Source organism: Aegilops tauschii, chromosome 5 (assembly GCF_002575655.3).
Source record: "Aegilops tauschii subsp. strangulata cultivar AL8/78 chromosome 5, Aet v6.0, whole genome shotgun sequence".
Classification (NCBI taxonomy): Eukaryota; Viridiplantae; Streptophyta; class Magnoliopsida; order Poales; family Poaceae; genus Aegilops; species Aegilops tauschii.
Genome location: NC_053039.3, coordinates 359254185 through 359272996, shown reverse-complemented (window position 1 = coordinate 359272996; position 18812 = coordinate 359254185). Strand labels below are relative to the sequence as shown.

General features: G+C 50.1%; 1 protein-coding gene across 1 annotated transcript; it reads left to right on the top strand.

Moving 5' to 3' along the window:
• Window positions 1–79: 79 nt before the first annotated feature.
• LOC109773857 (transcription factor bHLH30) lies at window positions 80–2849 on the top strand. The gene is made up of 2 exons (XM_020332585.4): window positions 80–673; window positions 1924–2849. The coding sequence occupies exons 1-2, from the start codon at window positions 230–232 to the stop codon at window positions 2491–2493; spliced, it is 1014 nt and encodes a 337-aa protein (XP_020188174.1). The 5' UTR covers window positions 80–229; the 3' UTR covers window positions 2494–2849.
• Window positions 2850–18812: the final 15963 nt, after the last annotated feature.

The window sequence follows — 18812 nt, the reverse complement described above, 5'->3', positions numbered from 1 at the left end:
CTCCACCACTGCCCGCCCCGCGGAGCCAAAAGGGCGCGATAAAAAGGCCCCGTCTTGATGCGCCGTGGCCACGGGCGGCGAGCGAGCGGGCTTAAAAGGCGACCGAGAACCCCCAGTTTGACCGGGAAAGAAAGCAGCGGATCGATCGGAGCAGCCACTACCGTCCCTCCACCACCACCACCCCCTCCACCCACCTCCACGAAGCCAGCCGGGAGCGGCCGACGGCGACATGTGGGAAGGGGGCGTGCACGGGAGCCACCAGGACGCCGCCCGCCTGCTGCCCCCCTGGCTCGGGGGCGGCCCGGCCGCGTTCGCCGACCCGGTCGGCGCCGCGGTTGGGGCCGGCTTCGGCGGCTACGCGTGCGACGTCGTCGGGCAGGCAGGCGGGGTGTTCGGGTTCGGGTTCGAGGCGGCCGTCGTCGCGGCGCAGCAGCAGCATCAGCAGCAGCGCGCGGCCGAGGCTGCGGCGGCGGCGGCCGGGGGCAGCAAGGCCGTCGTGTCCGGGCTGCTCGGGAGCCTGCAGGCGGAGCTCGGCCGGATGAACGCCGGCGAGATCATGGACGCCAAGGCGCTGGCCGCCTCGCGGAGCCACAGCGAGGCCGAGCGCCGCCGCCGGCAGCGGATCAACGGCCACCTCGCCAGGCTCCGCAGCCTCCTCCCCAACACCACCAAGGTAATACTACGTGATTCGATGAGCCGATCATCGTATGTATTTACGCACGGACGCCTTCTCGATCGTCTAAAACCATGAATTCTTCGCGATCCCTAATTATCTCCCTCATCTCGCGATTGGTGGTCTTGTCCTAGGCTCCTCGTCCTAGCTGCTGCTACTCGTTTGATCTTCGATCTTGCTGCCGCAAATTACTACTACCAAGCTGTTAATTTGATTCCTTTTTATGTGCATGGTGGCAGTCCTAGCTAAGCTAGGTGTTGCGCCTATAATGGCAAAGACGTGCAAGATCGATCCACAATGGAACAGTTCCAGCACGGATCTTGCGATCTTGCCTACAGGCTACTACTGTGAAGTCTGTGATCACCGTAGTACCAAAACACAATGAAACAAGAATCATGGCTTGTAAACCGGCAGCTGGTGCTAACCTTCATTTTGCTAGGTCTTGCACCAATATGCATATAGCCATACTAGGCTCGATCAATTTCACTAGCCTGCATGATGTAGCCTCTAGGTAGCTTGCTAGGAAGATTTTCATTATCGAGAAAAAAAAAGGAACGCATACTAACCTGTGGTAAAAATCACAATGCAAAATAACCTGTGTTAAATGTTGCAGTTTGCATTGCATCGATCCTTGCTTCTAGTCAATTAGACATGTTCTTCATCCTTTGGTTCTACTCGATCTAGCAGTGTGCTAATGTTTTATCTCGGAGATGGGATTAAAAGGTACGTACATGGTGTTATCTGAGTGATACAAAGGTGGACGTAACAGTTAGGAGGGAAAAATCTTTCATTAACCAGGGGTGATCTCCATTAGTGGCAATGGGGCAGGACGCACCCACGCGCCGCACGCCGTATGTGCTCCCGTACTCGTGACAAGACTTGAGGGGCCGCCAGGGCAAGAAATCTTTCATACGCCGGAGAAACCGCTGCTTCTGCTCGGAGAGCAGGAGAAAAAAAAGAGCAAAGTGAGAGAGACAATAATGAACTCCATAGATACATGACACCAGTCACGGCACCACGCGCACCTACACCCATGCGCGCGCCTAGCTAAGCTAAAGCCCCAAAAGACATGAGAATGCAGCGGAAAGCTGCACCGCGACCGCATTTCTTGCCACCTTTTTCCCCACGCTCACACCAGCCTGATCATCATTTTAATCGACCAATTATAGCTAGCGTGGGCAGTGCTCCGTTCTCCCACTATTGTATTAACAGCTTGTAATCGCATGTGGTTTGCGGTCGTGTGCGTGCAGACGGACAAGGCGTCGCTGCTTGCCGAGGTGCTGGAGCACGTGAAGGAGCTGAAGCGGCAGACATCGGCGATGACGATGATGGCGGCTGCTGTTGGGGGCGACGAAGACGACGACGCCGCGCCGGTGCAGATGCTGCCGACGGAGGCCGACGAGCTGGGCGTCGACGCGGCGGAGGACGGGGAGGGGCGGCTCGTGGTGCGGGCGTCGCTATGCTGCGAGGACCGCCCGGACCTCATCCCCGACATCATCCGGGCGCTCGCGGCGCTCCGGCTACGTGCGCACCGGGCTGAGATCACCACGCTGGGCGGGCGCGTCAGGAGCGTGCTCCTCATCACGGCGGAAGAGGGCGAGGAGGGCGCCGACGAGGGCGGTGACGGCATCGACGAGGAGTGCGTCGCATCTCACCGGAGGCACGAGTGCATCGCGTCGGTCCAGGAGGCTCTGCGCGGCGTCATGGACCGCAGGGCAGCGTGCAGCAACGACACGTCATCGTCCGGCGGTGGCGGCGGCGGCGGGAGCATCAAGAGGCAGCGCATGAACTACGGGGCGCATGAGCAGTGCTCGGTTTAGCCGCGCACCGGCATTATCCAAGATCGCAGAAGCTGCATGCATTGCGCATGCGCCTTGGCGATTAGCGTAGCTAGCTAAAGTTTTAGTCGTCGCAAGCTTTGGGGTGCGGTCCTTTGGGTATAATGGTGTGCATGATGGGGTAAAAACGTGAAACTGCAAGAGAGGGAGAGTTTTATGCATCCCTTTTATGTTCTTGTGCATGGATGCATGGATGCTACGCAAATGTATACCTTGGGAGAGGGGGGGGGGGGGGGGGGGGGTGAGAGCTCTTTCAAGTCAGCCTTCATACGGGGAGGGTGATTGTGGGTGTACAAATGTGCTATCTCTGGGGTATAATGGAAGGTGGTATTGGCTTACATGTTTGCATCTGGAGTTGGAGTTGTGTCATGCAGGATTATTTATGATTAGCAGTTGTGTGCTAGCTCTAGCTGATCACGGTTGATTCACAGATTCAGAAACGTTGCATTTTGGTTAAAATCTTGATTTTAGTTGAGCAAATGCATGCGTTATTGAGTCACTTTGAACTACTGTGTGCTATTTAAGGCTCGTGGAGTTTCTAGGTCTCCGTTGAGTCCTGTGCTAGTTAAAGGCTGTCGTGTTTGTGTTCACCTGTAAAACCTTTTTGTGTTCTCCCTTTATATTAGGCTGGTTGTAATGAGGACTATCATGTATGATACTACTTCCGTAATGCATAGTATCCTAAGTTAGTACTTAGGTTGCCTTATAATTGTGATGCATCACACAAAGTAGTACAACATTTAATATGATACGGTATCATGATATGATACCACATCCTCTCTTTCCTCATTTAATTGTGTGCCACATCATTTATAAAGTCTAGTTGGCATGCATGATACCGCTTATGATACTACCATCACAACCAGCCTAAGAACCTCCGTCTCGGTGTATAAGTCATTCGCGTAGTTCTAGACCGACAATTTAACTATCTAAATGTGTATTATATGTGACAAAAAATTTATATTTTGAAACTACATTCGTGTAGAAATCTAGTGATATACTTTTCATGACATATAATACATATTTAATTCTCAAATCGATGACCTAGAACTAGGCGAATGACTTATACACCGAGACGGAGAACGAGCTGGTTATAGCTAGTTGAGGCAGAGAGGAACTTGTCAGTCCTATGCTCTTATTCCAAAAGTCTGTGTCTACCTCTGTATACATATGTCTCCTTCTTGGCCATAGTAAGATCTTTGTGTCTAACATATATCTGACTAACATACCTGTTTATCTTTCGTTCTCCTCTCGCAAGGTGACTAGGCACAACCTTCGTACCATCGATCTTCGCTGGAGAGCGGTGGATTCATCTCCCCTACGTCTGCCGCTCCGAAAGCCAGTGATGGGGAAGGGAATCGGCGTGCCTTGGCTCGGACTAGTAGATATGATAGGCTTTTAGTCCTCGCAGGAGCGACACTCAGACGGATGGAGCCGCTTCTCTTTGAGTCAATCTTCTGGATTCTGATCCTCCTCAAGTTCGTCTACCGGGACATATTAAACGAAGCTCCAGCATAGATTCTCTTTGGGGTGGCGAGGTTACAATTTCTCATCGTGCGTACACAATGACAAGATTTGGTGGTCATGTTCTGTAGATCGGTTCAAGGGTGCAACGATGACCACTGTGGCTTTGGGACGCTGGTCCTTAGGGACACGAGCACGAAGACTTTCCGGCTTTCACCGACATGATCAGGCTGGCTCCGGTATGGGAGCGTCGATAGTGGCACATCGACGACTCGTTTCACGGCGGTGGTTGTTTGGTGGTCCAGGGCCCTCAATGTAATCTTTTATTATGTTTGTGTGCTTTGTACTTTTGATGAATAATAGATCTGAGTTCTTTTTGCAAAAAATAAATAATGTGATAATAAGACACAAGTTATATCCAACATAAGACAATAATACGACATTAAGTTCCTACTAGCTGATGTGTAGGGTTTCTTCCGTCGAGATTGCTCCTTCAATGGCGAGGAAAAAATATAGGTACATGCATGGGTCCCCTCTAGCCTATTTCAAGCTTGGAGGGGCCTCCATAAGACATTGCATCTTTATCGTTTTTATCATGTTTAGCTTTTTGCAATCATGCTATTTTGATACTCATGCGAGAAAGCCTACTAGTAGCGCTTGTGAAATACCTATAGCAGCAGTGCTGGGTCCAGCGCTACTACTAACGCGCTACAGCTAAGTTGTAGCAGTAGCGCTGCCCTGACGAGCACTACTGGTAAGTATGGTTAGCAGTAGCGCTGCCAGAACGAGCACTACTGCTACCTATCTGTAGCGCTGCAACAAAGCAAGCGATGCCGCTAATCCAGCGCTGCCGCTAGATGCCTTCCAGCGCTACTGCTAGTATTCCTGCTTTCACAGATTTGTTCCCCCTCTACGTATTTGTGATGTATTTGTGCATACTTTATACAGTAATTTCATCAGATCATAATAAACATACACTATTCTCATCACATCATACACATACAGTAGTCTCGTCATACCATCATCATCATCATCATCATTCAACACAAATATCATCACATCTCAAAAATAGCGATACACAAGTCATGTCATGTCTCGAATAAGTGCAACTGCATGGTCATTGCACACACACAAGTTTCATCATCTCTATCTAAACCATGATGTAGAAGAGAAGAGCGATCAACATGAGCAAGAGGGCGACTATGTAGTACTTCTTGAGGCACCAGGGGTTTCGCTCCCGCTCTTGCCGGAGCGTCCACCTCAAGTAACTACTTTTCGCTTCAGCTCTGCTGTCGAACCCTCTGTGGCTAGCACCCGGGTACTTGTCCACCTGGGCCTGAGCGTCTGGCCAGTGGTCATATACTCCTGGAACCCTCCCAACGAACACGGTGTAGCAGTCCTTCGCCATCTCTGATCTATGTACCTGCATTGTCAGTTGATGAATTCAACGATAATATGCAACATAATGTACTTAAGAAAACAAAGAGGCATAATTAGCAAAATACAAGCAACCTACAGTAAACATAAATAACGAAGTTCCTCATACCCAAACTAATTAACTAGAGCGATCTACGTTAGTTCAGGAGGACGGTTTAATTACATCACAGAGTTTCGCCGTGCATAAATTCAAAGTTTTGCCATAGAAAGACAGTAGTGACACATTGTCATCGACAATCTGTCCTCCATGTCGGCGGTCCAATCTTCATAGTTAGGGAGGAAGCACCCGAGCTTCTTGAAAAGCTTCAGGTCCAGACACTGAGCGAGTAGCAGTGCTCGTAAATCATCCCGCATGATTGGCCCATGGTAGAACATCCCTGTTGGTTCGAGGACCTGCTTCATGATCACTTGGGCAACACTACAAAAAAAACACATCCGTGACATTTTGGGCCAAATGAATTTTTTTGTGTCATGCTTATCACACTTCTATGACGATAATTGTGAAAAAACCCGGTATCATCATAGATGTGGTGGGCTCCTACTTCTATGAAAAAAAATCATGACAGAAAATGGGCTTTTCGTCCTGGGTGGGCCGGAGACGCAGCTGCATGACATTCTTTGGGCCATCCATGACGGAAAAAACCATGGTAGAAGCGAGGGCGAGGAAAATATCGGGGAGTTCCCGGTTACGGTGGGTGGTCGGGGGCCGAGCGATGCGTGTTTCTCTCGTACACGTACGCGCGTGGGTGCGAGGCGTTGGGCTCTAACTTAACCCGAGCGAGGCGTTCGCCTACTGAACTCGAGCGATTGCATTGCAGGCTACGCATTACTGAACCCGAGCGATCGATCGATCTGGCTGTTAACTGAACCCGATCGAGCGATTCCTTCGCTACTGCTGCTAACTGAAGCTGATCGAACCTGCTGCCTCCTTCCCTTGATGAACAGTGAGCGTTGTTGGGGGGGGGGGTTGGATGAACAGGACCCCGTGGTAGTAGAGACCGTTGCCGCTGGATGAACAGGACCCTGATCGAGCCGGTTGGGGGTGGATGAACAGGACCCCGTGGAGGGCTGGATGAACATGACCCCGTGGGGGGCTGGATGAACATGACCCCATGGAGGGCTGGTTGAACAGTAGACGGTGGAGGGCTGGATGAACAGTAGCCCATGGAGGGGTGGTTGAACAGGACCCCGTGGAGAGGGCTGGTTGAACAGTAGCCGGTGGAGGAGCGGTGGAGGCTGGATTAACAGGAGCCCGTGGATGAACAGTCGCATGTGGAGGCTGGAGGAGGTCGACAGTGGATGAACAGTAGCCCATGGAGGCTGGAGGAGGTCGACGGTGGAGATGAACAGTAGCCTGTGGAGTCCCGTTTTGCGGTACACCACACCCCTCCCGATGAGGACCCCCGTTTCGACCGTAGCGCTCCAACTTAAGTATGTTTCCTCCGTTTTGCGGTATGCCACACCCCTCCCGATCAACAGGACCCCGTTTCGACCGTAGGAGGTCCAAAAGAAGCCCGTTTCCTCCGTTCTGTGGTACGCTAGACCCCGTTTCAGCTGTTCCGTCCAAGCTGGTTGGCTCCCGTTGAATAGGACGCATTCCGACCCAGTCGGTTGCCTCCCGATGAATAAGACGCTGTTTCTCCGTTTCGACCCAGCCGGTTCGCTGCCCGATGAACAGGACGTCGTTGCTGCCTTCCGTTGCCTCTCCATGTACACAAGCCCTGGCCGTCCGTGTATATGCATGAGTACGCGCTCGAGACCCCGCCCGTATGTACGTACGTGGCCGTATTTTTTGCCCTGTGGCTGTATGTACGTGTACAGGACTTAGACGGGATTGCGTGAACTGCTATGTCGGGTGCTCTACAATGACACGTGCCACTACTTACTCGGCCATGGTTCATACTTGCAGAGAGACCGATTGACCAGTATGTACATACATGTTTGCGACCAGACAGACAACGCTACGTATGCTTTGACCGGGTGGGTCCCAGCGGTCAGGGAGGATAAGGACGCACTTCCGTGCGTGTAAAGATATAGCTGCTCGGTCCCAGCTATCAGGGGAGGAATCGTTTTTATTTTCCAAGTAAAAAGGAGACACTTCCTTGTGTTCGAAGATGTAGCTGGTGGGTCCAGCTGTCAGCCTCACCGCCTAAAGTCCTCTTTCGATGGCTGTCCTTCGTTGACCATGTTGACCACGCCGCGCCGAGAGCACCAAGGCGGTGGACGATGGCGAGGCCTAGAAAGGGAACGACACGGAGCAGGGGAAGATGCGATAGTGGATGTCCGCTCGGAGGGGAGTACGTGGGTTGACTGCTTCGGCTGCGGTGTGAGGCTGCCGTCGCCGGAGAACAACAGGAGGTGTGGGTGAGTATAGAGGGACGGCATGGCCAGCGGTGGCAGCGCAGCCGGACACGAGAGGCAGGAGCAGGCGGCACAGCCGGCGCTGGTTTGGGTGGCTGGAGCAAGAAGACCAGAGGTTGAAGAAGCATGAAAACCGTTGGATGGACATCGTACGGCCACTGCAGCTAGAATCGTTTATATTGACTAAGTTGACAAAGCCCTTGGTACGCGTCAGCTTAGTAGGCCCATGGGTCAGCCTCCGAAACGGTGCGCCCCAGATGTCAGGGGGAGGAATCATTTTTTGGGCGGCTGAAGCAAGACTATCCGAGATTGAAGAAGAAGCACGCATCCGTTGGATGGACATCCAACGGTCACTGCTGCTAGAACCGTGTTTTGACTATAAGTTGACAAAGCCTTGCATACACGTCAACTTAGTTTTTTTAAGGGACGCGTCAACTTAGTAGGCCCACAAGTGTGTGGCAGAGAATATATAGCTCATTTGCGATTTGCAAGAATGTACAACCCATTTTTGAATTCTAATGGAATTTACTACAGCCTATTTACAGTTTGTTAAAAGTACAACCCAATTTCTAGCTTGGACAACGATTAATAATTTCAACCAACCGCTCAAAACAGAATTCAATAAAATTTCCCACATTTTGATGGGATCTAAAATATTTTTATCCCGAAATTTCTAGTCAGATCAAATATAATTTCAAAATAAATTTGTATTACGTAAAAATGCAAAGAAATATTGCGCGCACAATGATAAATGAAATTAAAATTTTCAAAATCCAAAAATAATATTTTTTAAAACTAATTACGTGTTTGGTGCATTTTTTTATAGTTACTGCCCAGGTTTTATAATTACACCTCATTTATTATTTTTTAAAGCCCATTTTCTTGGTAAGCCTAATGCATCCTTCCTAGGAAAGAGTTGCAGCCCAGCGTGGTGGAGAATAACAAGTTGACCTTGCCTGGGTATTCCTCAAAAAAAGTATAGCTGGGCTAGCCATTTTCAGCTTGAAAAAAATTAATATCTGGGCTGGATATCTGGCCTGGGCTAGACGGGCCACAGCCCGCACAGTTAATACCCTGCTCTCCTCTGAACAACAACAAAAACATCACTCAAGAAAAACTTTGCAGTGCTCATACCTCAAAAACACAAATACTGCTCGAGCTGCTTGGTCCCAGCTGTCGGGCGCTCCTTGTGAAATTCTCTCATTTATTGACTACATAGGTTGACAATGGTGTGGGACCGTGTTGTCAGGAAACAAGGAGGAAGCAAAAAAAATTATAGTTGTATATAATAAGGAGGCACTTGCGTACGTGCGGCTATGGCCCTGGTGGGTCCCCACTGTTATCCTCTCCAAGTAAAGTCATCTCCTCATTCCTCATGTATGTTGACCATGTTGAGAATGCGAGACGGCGGCGCCACGACGAGCGCAACAACTCGAAGGACGACGGAGAGGGCCTCGCGGGTCTGATACAGCGCCCGCTACTCATTCAGGAAGCCAGGATCATAGGGCCACATGTCCGCGACAGCATTGTCGTTCGCTTGTTCGCCGGTGCTCGTTGAGGAGATGGAGGTTGCAGCACATGTCCTCCTGTGCTGGTAGCTCTTCCGCCATTAGGGCGTCGAAGTGCGGCCGCACCGGCTCTATGGTGAACACGGCATGAACCGGCTTGGACAGTGGCGCCGGCTCCTGGTCGGAAGCTATGCCCATCGTCTGATTGTCGTCGCTCAGCTCGGCGAGCTCGCTGGCGAGCCAGCATGTCCGACTGCTGGACCGACCCACTGCCAAGCACGAGTCTGACTGCCCTGGCCCACCCAGACTGCCTCCCTCGCCCGCGGGCTCTTTCCGCCTGAAATGGTCAGCGCCGCTCGCGCCGCTTCCCGGTGCAGGCGATTGCTCCGCGTTCAAACAACACAAGTGACGTGCGTCCGTCCGTCTGCCGCCCACATTAATGATACGCGGTTGCCGAGGCAGCTACTCCGGCGCCACCCGTCCGTCCCTCCGCCGCCCACCATTGCTATATAAACTGTTGCGCCAGCCATAGCCACAGTCATCCGCCTCCGTTCCCTTTCTCCTGTCCACACCACTACTGCCCACCATGGCTTCCTCGCGCTCCAACGCTCTTCGGGACGGGTAGACGACGGACCACAAGGAGATGGCAGCCATTGTGCTGCCGACTGGCTGGCCGGCAGGCAGCCGGAGGACGACGACGTCCCAATGGAGCACATGGTAGTCGACGATCCGGCGCCAACCCCCTCCTCCGCGCCATCCTCGCCGGCGCATTGCACCATGACCATCAGCGAGGCCCGTGCCCAATACATGGACATGGTGAGGCAGAAGTGTCACGAGCAGTTCCGGGAGGTGCAGGCCGACGCCGCCTACAACCACCATCTCCTCCAGGAGCACCTGCAGGCTGAGGAGCAGATCGACGTGGAGCGGGCGGAGCACGAGGCGCTGCTCGACTCGTACCGCTCCGCCCGTGGGAGCCGCCTCGCGTGCTGGCGGTATCGCTTACGGGTGGCGGAGGTTGTGGCCGCCTACAAAGAGGGCGATGAAGCGGGCGAGGCGCTGTTGGGCGAGACCGAGGATGAGGCGGAGGACAATGCCGGGTCCGCTGGCGTCGACGAGGCCCTGCTCCGCCGAGGCCTCGCCACACCAACAACGAGGCAGAGGACACCGTCGGCTCCGCCGATGCCCCGCCCCGCCTGCACCGAGGGGGAGGATTTCCTCCGCTCCACCGAGGCGCCGCCCCGCCGGCAACGAGATAGAGGACATCGCCGGCTCCGTCGAGGCCCCTTCCCGCTGCCAACGAGGCTGCGCCACACAGAAAACAAGGAAGAGTAGAACACGGCAGGTCGCCGCCGCTCGGGTCCAAGTAAGGCCACCGCTGCTACCCTCCGGTTGAAGCCAAGCTAGGTGGGTTGACCATTAACGGCCAATTAGCTTCTTGGCGGCGACGTGGAGTCGGAGAGCTGTGTTGGGGAAGGACACTGCTTCAGTTACTTAACTGCAGGTGCAGTTGGGTCACTGACACATGGGCCCAACAGGCATCTGGGCCACATCTCAGTTACGCAACTGCACCTGCAGTTAAGTCACTGAAGCTCAGTTCGCTGGAGAAGAAGCTTCTGTTCGGCTTAGCCGGACATGGGTTGGTAGTTTCGGTTAATTAATTATACCTCCAACGCACCCCTTTTTAGTTGAAGAATGTATGAAATGTAATAAAATCCGGCATGTTTATATGAAATCCGACCGTGTATGAATGAATCTAGTTCGATTAGTTTGAATTCTTGTATCACTGGCATTGGATGAACATGCAAAACAATACGTACTGGCATTATTCCCAGGGTGATCACCTCGTTTGCAGCAGTTTCACATGTACTCCGGTCATTTTTTGTATGCATATAAGTTTTGTTTGAAGTCAAAGTATCTCTACTTTGACCAATCTTATAGAAAAAAGTATGAACATTCACAATGTAAAATCAACTGACTTGAAAGAAATCTAATATGCGAAGTAAAAAGGAACAGAGGGAGTATAAAGAGTTTGAGCAGCTTTTTAGCGTTCCTGTACATTGCAATCAAACACACAGGCCTGGCAATTCATAGAGAACATTCAAAAGAATCGATGATTATGCATCTCAGCGATTCACATGTCAGAGCCAATATTTACTTCACAACTAAAGAATAAAGAAAAATCGATCGATGCTGCTGACAGCAAAGGGCGTCCCATTCGACAATATCAAACCCATGTCTTCTTGCCTCAATGAGCAAAATTTGACAAGGTTGTCCCATTCCAAAATGTCAAATGCCTGTTGTTTTGCGTACATCAATGAGCAAACTTTGACAAGGTTTTTCCATTCCAAAATATCAAATGCCTACGATTATGGAATGGGTAGGGTTTGCCATCAGTTCGGACATTGACATGGCACCTCGTGCTAAATAAACCAACTGTTCTTTTTGTGCAGTTCCACCAAAATCAACCAAATTCACGTGTAGCTTGTATGATTTCGCCTTTATATGTTGTAACGCCTTGAACATATCAACACCTCCTTTCTTGTGGTGGAAATTAATGATTCCCATTGAAATCAAGCTGAGCACCCCTGTTTGCATAAATACAAAAAATGATTAGTAAAGCAAACTGTATTATGAATTTACAGTTTAAACAGGCACCTACATGGTCCTGTAGAGCACACTTTAAAAAAATGGAACTCACCGGAAAGAATCCTAGAACAACATTGTACTTGCCCATCACAGCAAAAAAGATGGAAATCGGTGAGTCCCTCTGAGCTGAAGTTAGTTTGGTCTTGTGGGGAGTAATGTAACCGTCCTTCAACTGCTCCTTCTGATGAGAAGATAGACCGGGCTTCATCATCCTGGCAAATCGGAACTAGTCACTTCACGTACTCCATATTCTTCTTCAGAGGAGGATGATCCTGTTGTGCAAAGACAAGAGAACAACTGAATGCTAGCATCTGTTTGCTCGAAAAAAAGGGAAAGGAAATACTTAAAACAACCATTACATTAACAAAGGGAGTAACTGATGAAATGTATAATCACAAAGAGATGCATCTCCTCATTATCCTCATAGGAAATGATATGATAGCAAACACAACAGCCCAACTTGAACTGTATTATTACTTAATTTTAGTAGTGGCTATAACAGTGGCAAACTGGTGGATCAATTTATTAGCAGCCTTAGATTAACATGCGAAACAATACCACTTTATCATGAGAGTAGCTAAACAGTAGCACAACACCAATAGAGATGACAAAGCTCAATCATATGGATGAAATCCGTGGGTCAGTACCAACCTTTGTCAGGAGGCATATTGTGTAGAGCTAGCAGATGAACTGGTGAAGCACTTCTCCGGAACCATCCGTTATTATCTACTGTGGTTGCCAAGCTTACTATAAACTCCTCGATTAGTTTAATGTTTCCAACATCTTCTTCTGCAGTTCCACTAAAATATATGTTATATTCAAACAAGATCCCTGTTTGCACAAGTAGAGATACTTACATATTACATTAGGAGTGGCATAAAATCACAGTGGCAAAACAATTGCTCGTTCCAGCCATAGCAATAAATTAAGATGCAAAACTATATCATTACTTGTGTCATCACAGTTCCAGTGCTTCATTACAGCACCAGGAGTTGATTTTTGTTCTTCTTCCGCTTGTTCTTCCCCTTCATTACTTGGTTCAATAACAGACAAGCTTCGCGTTCAATGTAAGATTTGGCATGTCAATTAGGGAGCACCAGTATAGCACTAAACAACGACATTAGTTTTCTGATGAAAGTGGCAAAATACAGGCCAACAGTTGTGAAATATGGGATATTACGGTGCACATACAGATTGGAAGTCTTGTCTCCATTTGTGCAGTTCACTAAAATCAAGCAACATTACCGTATAAGTAGCACAACATATGAAAGCACACTGCACAATCATGTGAAAGAAGGCTAGTACTGACCTCTCATGATGCGGAATTCAAACAACTCACAAGAAGAAGATCTGAAACAAATTTGCCAACACAGATAGGAAGTCAGATCTCCTCTTGTGCAGTTCCACTAAGATCAAGCAATCAAGCAATGTTGTCGGTGTGACATTTTGGTTGAACTGCACAAAACACTCTTAAAACAAAAGTGTTTTGTGCAGTGCAACAAAAGGTCACAATAGCAACGAGGTGAAGTAGATAACCCTATTTACACAGAGGCGCAAAGGAAACAACTAGTGGTCAATAACGGTGGATGACACAGAAGCAAACAAAAAGAAGCATCTAACTTATCTAAATGGGAAAGAAAGCAAGACAGTAGCATTTCTCAAATAGTGGCATTGATTCATATTAACAGAGATATTATATTAACAATAAAATCTGTTAAACATGTAATTTGCTTTTAACTGTGGCATTGCTTCAATTTTCCAGCGGCATTATTAGAGGGTGTTTGTTTACAGGGACTTTTTGGTGTAGGGACTAAAAAAAAGTCCCTTTTAGTCCCATCTAAACCAAGCAGGAGGGACTTTTAGGGACTAAAAGTGGGATTTGGGACTAAAGAAAGAAGACCCCGAGGGAGAGTCTTTTTGGGACTTTTTCCAACAGTTTCCCCTCCCCCGCATCGCACCTTATCTCTACTAGTTCATTACTAGGGGTAACATGGTCTTTTAGCATGTCATTTAATAACCTCTAGTCCATGTTTAGTCCCTGGAACCAAGCAGGTAGGGACTAGGGACTTTTTAGTTGGGGCTAAAAAATGTCCTAGGACTTTTTAACCAAATAGGGCCTTAGATTAACAACAGCTAAAGAGTTGCACCGGACAGTGGACGCACTAGCACCATGTGCATCTATCGATGTATAAAGGGGTGATGCACAGTCTGTTGCAACAAAGAACAAATAACCAAGGAGCATATTTGTGTTGGTCCCAGTTTTGTTATCTTTAGACACCTTTCCTTATGTGAGGGCAACAAATCCAGTCATGCTCAAACTCTACAGCCTTGTCCCGCAAAACAAAAAGACCAGTTCGTTACAGATGTGCGTATTGCGTTTGTCATTGTTTTCCCTTTTCGACCAACGTAGGTGCTGGATAGCCAGTCTGTACTACTTTCCCCCTTCCTTTCCTATTTGAACCACGTCCTAGATTCATGCTATACAACTTTCTCCACTACTTTCCCCCTCCCTTTCCTCTTTGAACCACATCCTAGATTCATGCTATACAACTTTCCCCACCACTTTCCTGTTTGATCCAACACCTAGATTCGAGTGCAGAAGCGGAAAAAGCCCACATGCAGCTAGAGCAATGCATGTGGAATAAGTAAATTATACCTTATGTTTCTCGGGGTGTGGCTCAGTGGGCGGCCGAAGGCCGATCTGCCCACACTATGTACGGCAGCAAGGAAGAAGGGGTCGGAGGCCCTCCTGCGCCGCCGCTGGGTGAAAGGGAACAGCTGCGCAGGTAGTGGATTCCCTCCCTTGCCGACGACGACATCGTTAAGCCTCCTTCCCTTCCCGGCGGACGGATCCTGCGGGCTCTTTTGACCAGTAGTGAGGGGAGAGAGAGAGAGAGAGAGAGAGAGAGAGAGAGAGAGAGAGTGAGAGAGAGAGGCCTACGAAGTCTTGTTTAGATCTGGAGAGGGCGAGGAGTGTGAAGAGAGCAACTACAAGCGCTGAGGCTCCAACGTGTATATATATAGTGGAGAGAGAGAGTGTGAAGAGTGCAAACCCTAGAAAACAAGCATCGAGGCTGCATCGTATATAGATGGAGTGGTTTTCTTTTTCTCTCCATAAAATCGTTTTAAATTGTGCATGAAACACAACTCTTTATTTAACGTAGTGAAGAAAAATACTAGGGGCAATGCTAATACGTGAAGAAAATTTAACGCTCGAAGGAGTCAACTCGTAATTAACGCTGCACGCCTCCCTGTCATGGTTACTAACGTTCATATGTGGTACACGACCCTCGGAAGTGAACAACAATTGAACCACACACGGTCAAAATATCGGAAAGGTGGGCTGCACCATCCTCCAATTTTAAATATTTTGGGCACTTGTATTCGACCTAAGTCAGTGTGCTACCGTATATACTAAGGGTTACAGCGGGTGCTAAGAAACTAGGGCGTATTGAGAGTAATTGCCATGGCGTTTATTTGTAGGGTCACTTGGAAATTGTGAAACTCTATTCTCCTCTTATTTAGTGGATGAGGCAAATCTTTTGCCTCCGTTTCAGAAAAATAAATGAGAAATTCAATTTTAATTATTTAGTTTGTACACTTTGCTCTCTTCCAATAATTTGGCACTTGTATTCGACCTAAGTCAGTGTGCCACAGTATCTCGTACTACTCCCTCCATTTAGGTGTAACTCATGTTAGAAGGTGAAGCGAGACCAAGGTGCAAGCAGATTGGAGGAGAAGGAGAAACTTGACCGGTCATTCCTCCAATCAAAGCCCTGATTTCTGTCTCTAAACGCAACAATTAATCACAACAATTAAGAGATGCCGTTTTAGCTACCATGCAGGGCCACGTATTAACTCGCATGCAAGCCGACTTTGATTTCTTGACTGATCAACGCATAGTTGCGCTCCATGCATTGGGTTTCCGCGGGAGATAACAAGGAAGAGTAAGTAACAACGCTCGCTGGCAATGAGGCCAGGAGGGGATTGGGATGCGAAGTTAATGGACGATGCCTAACCATTTTGGGAATATTTGATTTTCTTAAGATGACTTAACACCTAGACGGAGGGAGTACTACTCCTCAGTCCAGGTTTGATGGAATATTTGTCACCTCTTCTCTTCTTGTACGTACTCCATTTGTATCTCACTTCCTGTGGCTTCGCACTCGCACGATATTCCTATTCTATGAACCTGTGTGTGTGTGTGTGTGTTTAACAGCGTGTGTGTGTTAGAGAGAGCGACACATCTACCTACTCCTTCAAAGTGATGCACTACAAAAAAAGACACATCCGTGACATTTTGGGCTGAACGAAATTTTTTTCTGTCATACTTATGACACTTCTATGATGATAATTGTGACAAAACCCGGTATCATCATAGATGTGGTGGGCTCCTACTTCTATGACAAAAAATCATGAAAAAATGGGCTTTTCATCCTGGGCGGGCCGGAGACGCAGCTGCATGACATTCTTTGGGCCGTCCATGACGGAAAAAACCATGGTAGAAGCGAGGGCAAGGAAAATATCGGGGTGTTCCCGGTTATGGTGGGTGGTCGGGGCCGAGCGATGCACGGAGGTTTGCGCGTATCTCTCGTACACGCACGCGCGTGGGTGCGAGGCATTGGGCTCTAACTGAACCCGAGCGAGGCGTTCGCCTACTGAACCCGAGCGATTGCACTGCAGGCTACGCGTTACTGAACCCGAGCGATCGATCGACGGCTGTTAACTGAACCCAATCGAGCGATTCCTTCGCTACTGCTGCTAACTGAAGCCGATCGATGCTGCCTGTGGATGAACAGTGAGCGTTGCTCGGGGGTTTGAATGAACAGTTCCCGGTGGGGTGGCTGAACAGGACCCCGTGGTGTTGCCTCTGGATGAACAGGACCCCGATCGATCGAGCCGGTTGGGGCTGAATGAACAGGACCCCCGTGGAGGGCTGGATGAGCAGGACGACCCCGTGGAGGGCTGGATGAACAGTAGACGGTGGAGGGCTGGATGAACAGTAGCCCGTGGAGGGGTGGTTGAACAGGAGCCCGTGGAGAGGGTTGGTTGAACAGTAGCTGGTGGAGTAGCGCACGGTGGAGGCTGGATGAACAGGAGCCCGTGGATGAACAGTCGCAGGTGGAGGCTGGAGGAGGTCGACGGTGGATGAACAGTAGCCCGTGGAGGCTGGAGGGGGTCGACGGTGGAGATGAACAGTATCCCGCGGAGTCCCGTTTTGTGCTGCGCCACACCCCTCCCGATGAACAGGACCCCCGTTGCGACCGTAGCGCTCCAACACAAGTCTGTTTCCTCCGTTTTGCGGTACGCCACACCCCTCTCGATCAACTGGACCCCGTTTCGACCATAGGAGGTCCAACACAAGTCTGTTTCCTCCGTTTTGCGGTACGCCAGAGCACTCCCGATGAACAGGATCCCGTCTCGAACGTGGTCGGTCGAACACAAGGTCGTTTCCTCCGTTGTGCAATACGCCAGGCCTCGTTTCCATTGGCTGTTTCGTCCAAGACGGTTGGCTCCCACGCGTTCCATTGCCTCCCGATGAACACGACGCATTCCATTGCCTCCCCATGAACACGACGATGACGCAGTTTCTCCGTTCCGACCCAGCCATGTACACGAGCTCTGCCCGTACGTATGCGCGAGTAGGCGTTCGAGACCCCGCCCGTATGTACGTACGTGGCCGTATTTTCTTTCTTGCACACTGGCCACTGTACGTACGTGTACATGCTACGTGCGCGCCTCTACTACGACACGTGCGCACCTCTACATCGACTAGTATGTACGTACACGTTCGCGACCAGAATGACAATGCTACGTACGCTTCGACCAGGTGGGTCCCGACTGTCAGGCACTTCCTTGCGTGCGAAGATGTAGCTGGTGGGTCCCAGCAGTCAGGGAGGCGTTTTTTTTGCCCGGACGCACTTCCTTGCATGCGAAGATGTAGCTGGTAGGTCCCAGCAATCAGGGGGGAAACATTTTTTTCGCAAAATACGGTTGCCCGTCCGGTGGGTCCCTGCTGTCAGGTGGAGGAATCATTATTTTCCGCGTAATAAGGAGGCACTTCCTTGCTGCGGCCGTGGACCCAGCTGTCAGCCTCTCCACGTACAGTCCACGTCCGATGGAAGCCGTTCCTTGACCACGTTGACCACACCGCGCCGAGAGCACCAAGGCGGTGGACGACGGCGAGGCCTTGGAAGTGGATGACTCGGAGCCAGGGAAGATGCAAAAGTGGATGCCCACACGTAGAGGAGTATGAGGGTTCACTGGTTCGCTACGGTGTGAGGCTGTCGTCGCCGCAGAATAACAGGGGGTGTGGGTGAGTAGAGGGATGGCCTGGCCAGCGGTGGGAGTAGTAGGGGCGGTGAGGCCTCCACGACATCGCAGCTGGCCACGGGAGGCAGGAGCACGAGGCACGAACGGCACTGGTTTGGGCGGCTGGAGCAAGAAGACCAGAGGTTGAAGAAGCACTACGGCCGTTGGATGGACATCGTACAGTCACTGGAGCTAGAATCGTGCATATTGACTAAGTTGACAAAGCCCTCCGCCCCCCGTCAACTTAGTAGGCCCATAAGCCAGCCTCCCACTATACTGGGTCCCAGCTAGGAGGGGGAGTATTCATTTTTTTGTGCGTAATAAGGAGGCACTTCCTTGCGTGCGAAGATATAGATGGTGGGTCCAAGCTGTCAGCGGCGGTAACGTTTTTCGTGAAATACAGAGGCTCTTTTAGTGGGTCCCAGATGTCAGGTGGAGGAATCACTATTTTGCACGTAATAAGGAGGCATTTCCTTGCGTGCGGCCGTGGACCCAGCTGTCAGCCGTTCCACGTACAGTCCACTTCAGATGCATGTCGGTCGTCGACCACGTTGACCAGGCCGCGCCGAGAGC

Excerpts from the sequence above, each read along its gene's own strand:
- LOC109773857 (XM_020332585.4), top strand. The coding sequence starts at position 230 with ATGTGGGAAGGGGGCGTGCACGGGAGCCACCAGGACGCCGCCCGCCTG. Across the intron at positions 674-1,923 it reads TCCTCCCCAACACCACCAAG|ACGGACAAGGCGTCGCTGCT; the intron begins GTAATACTACGT and ends GTGTGCGTGCAG.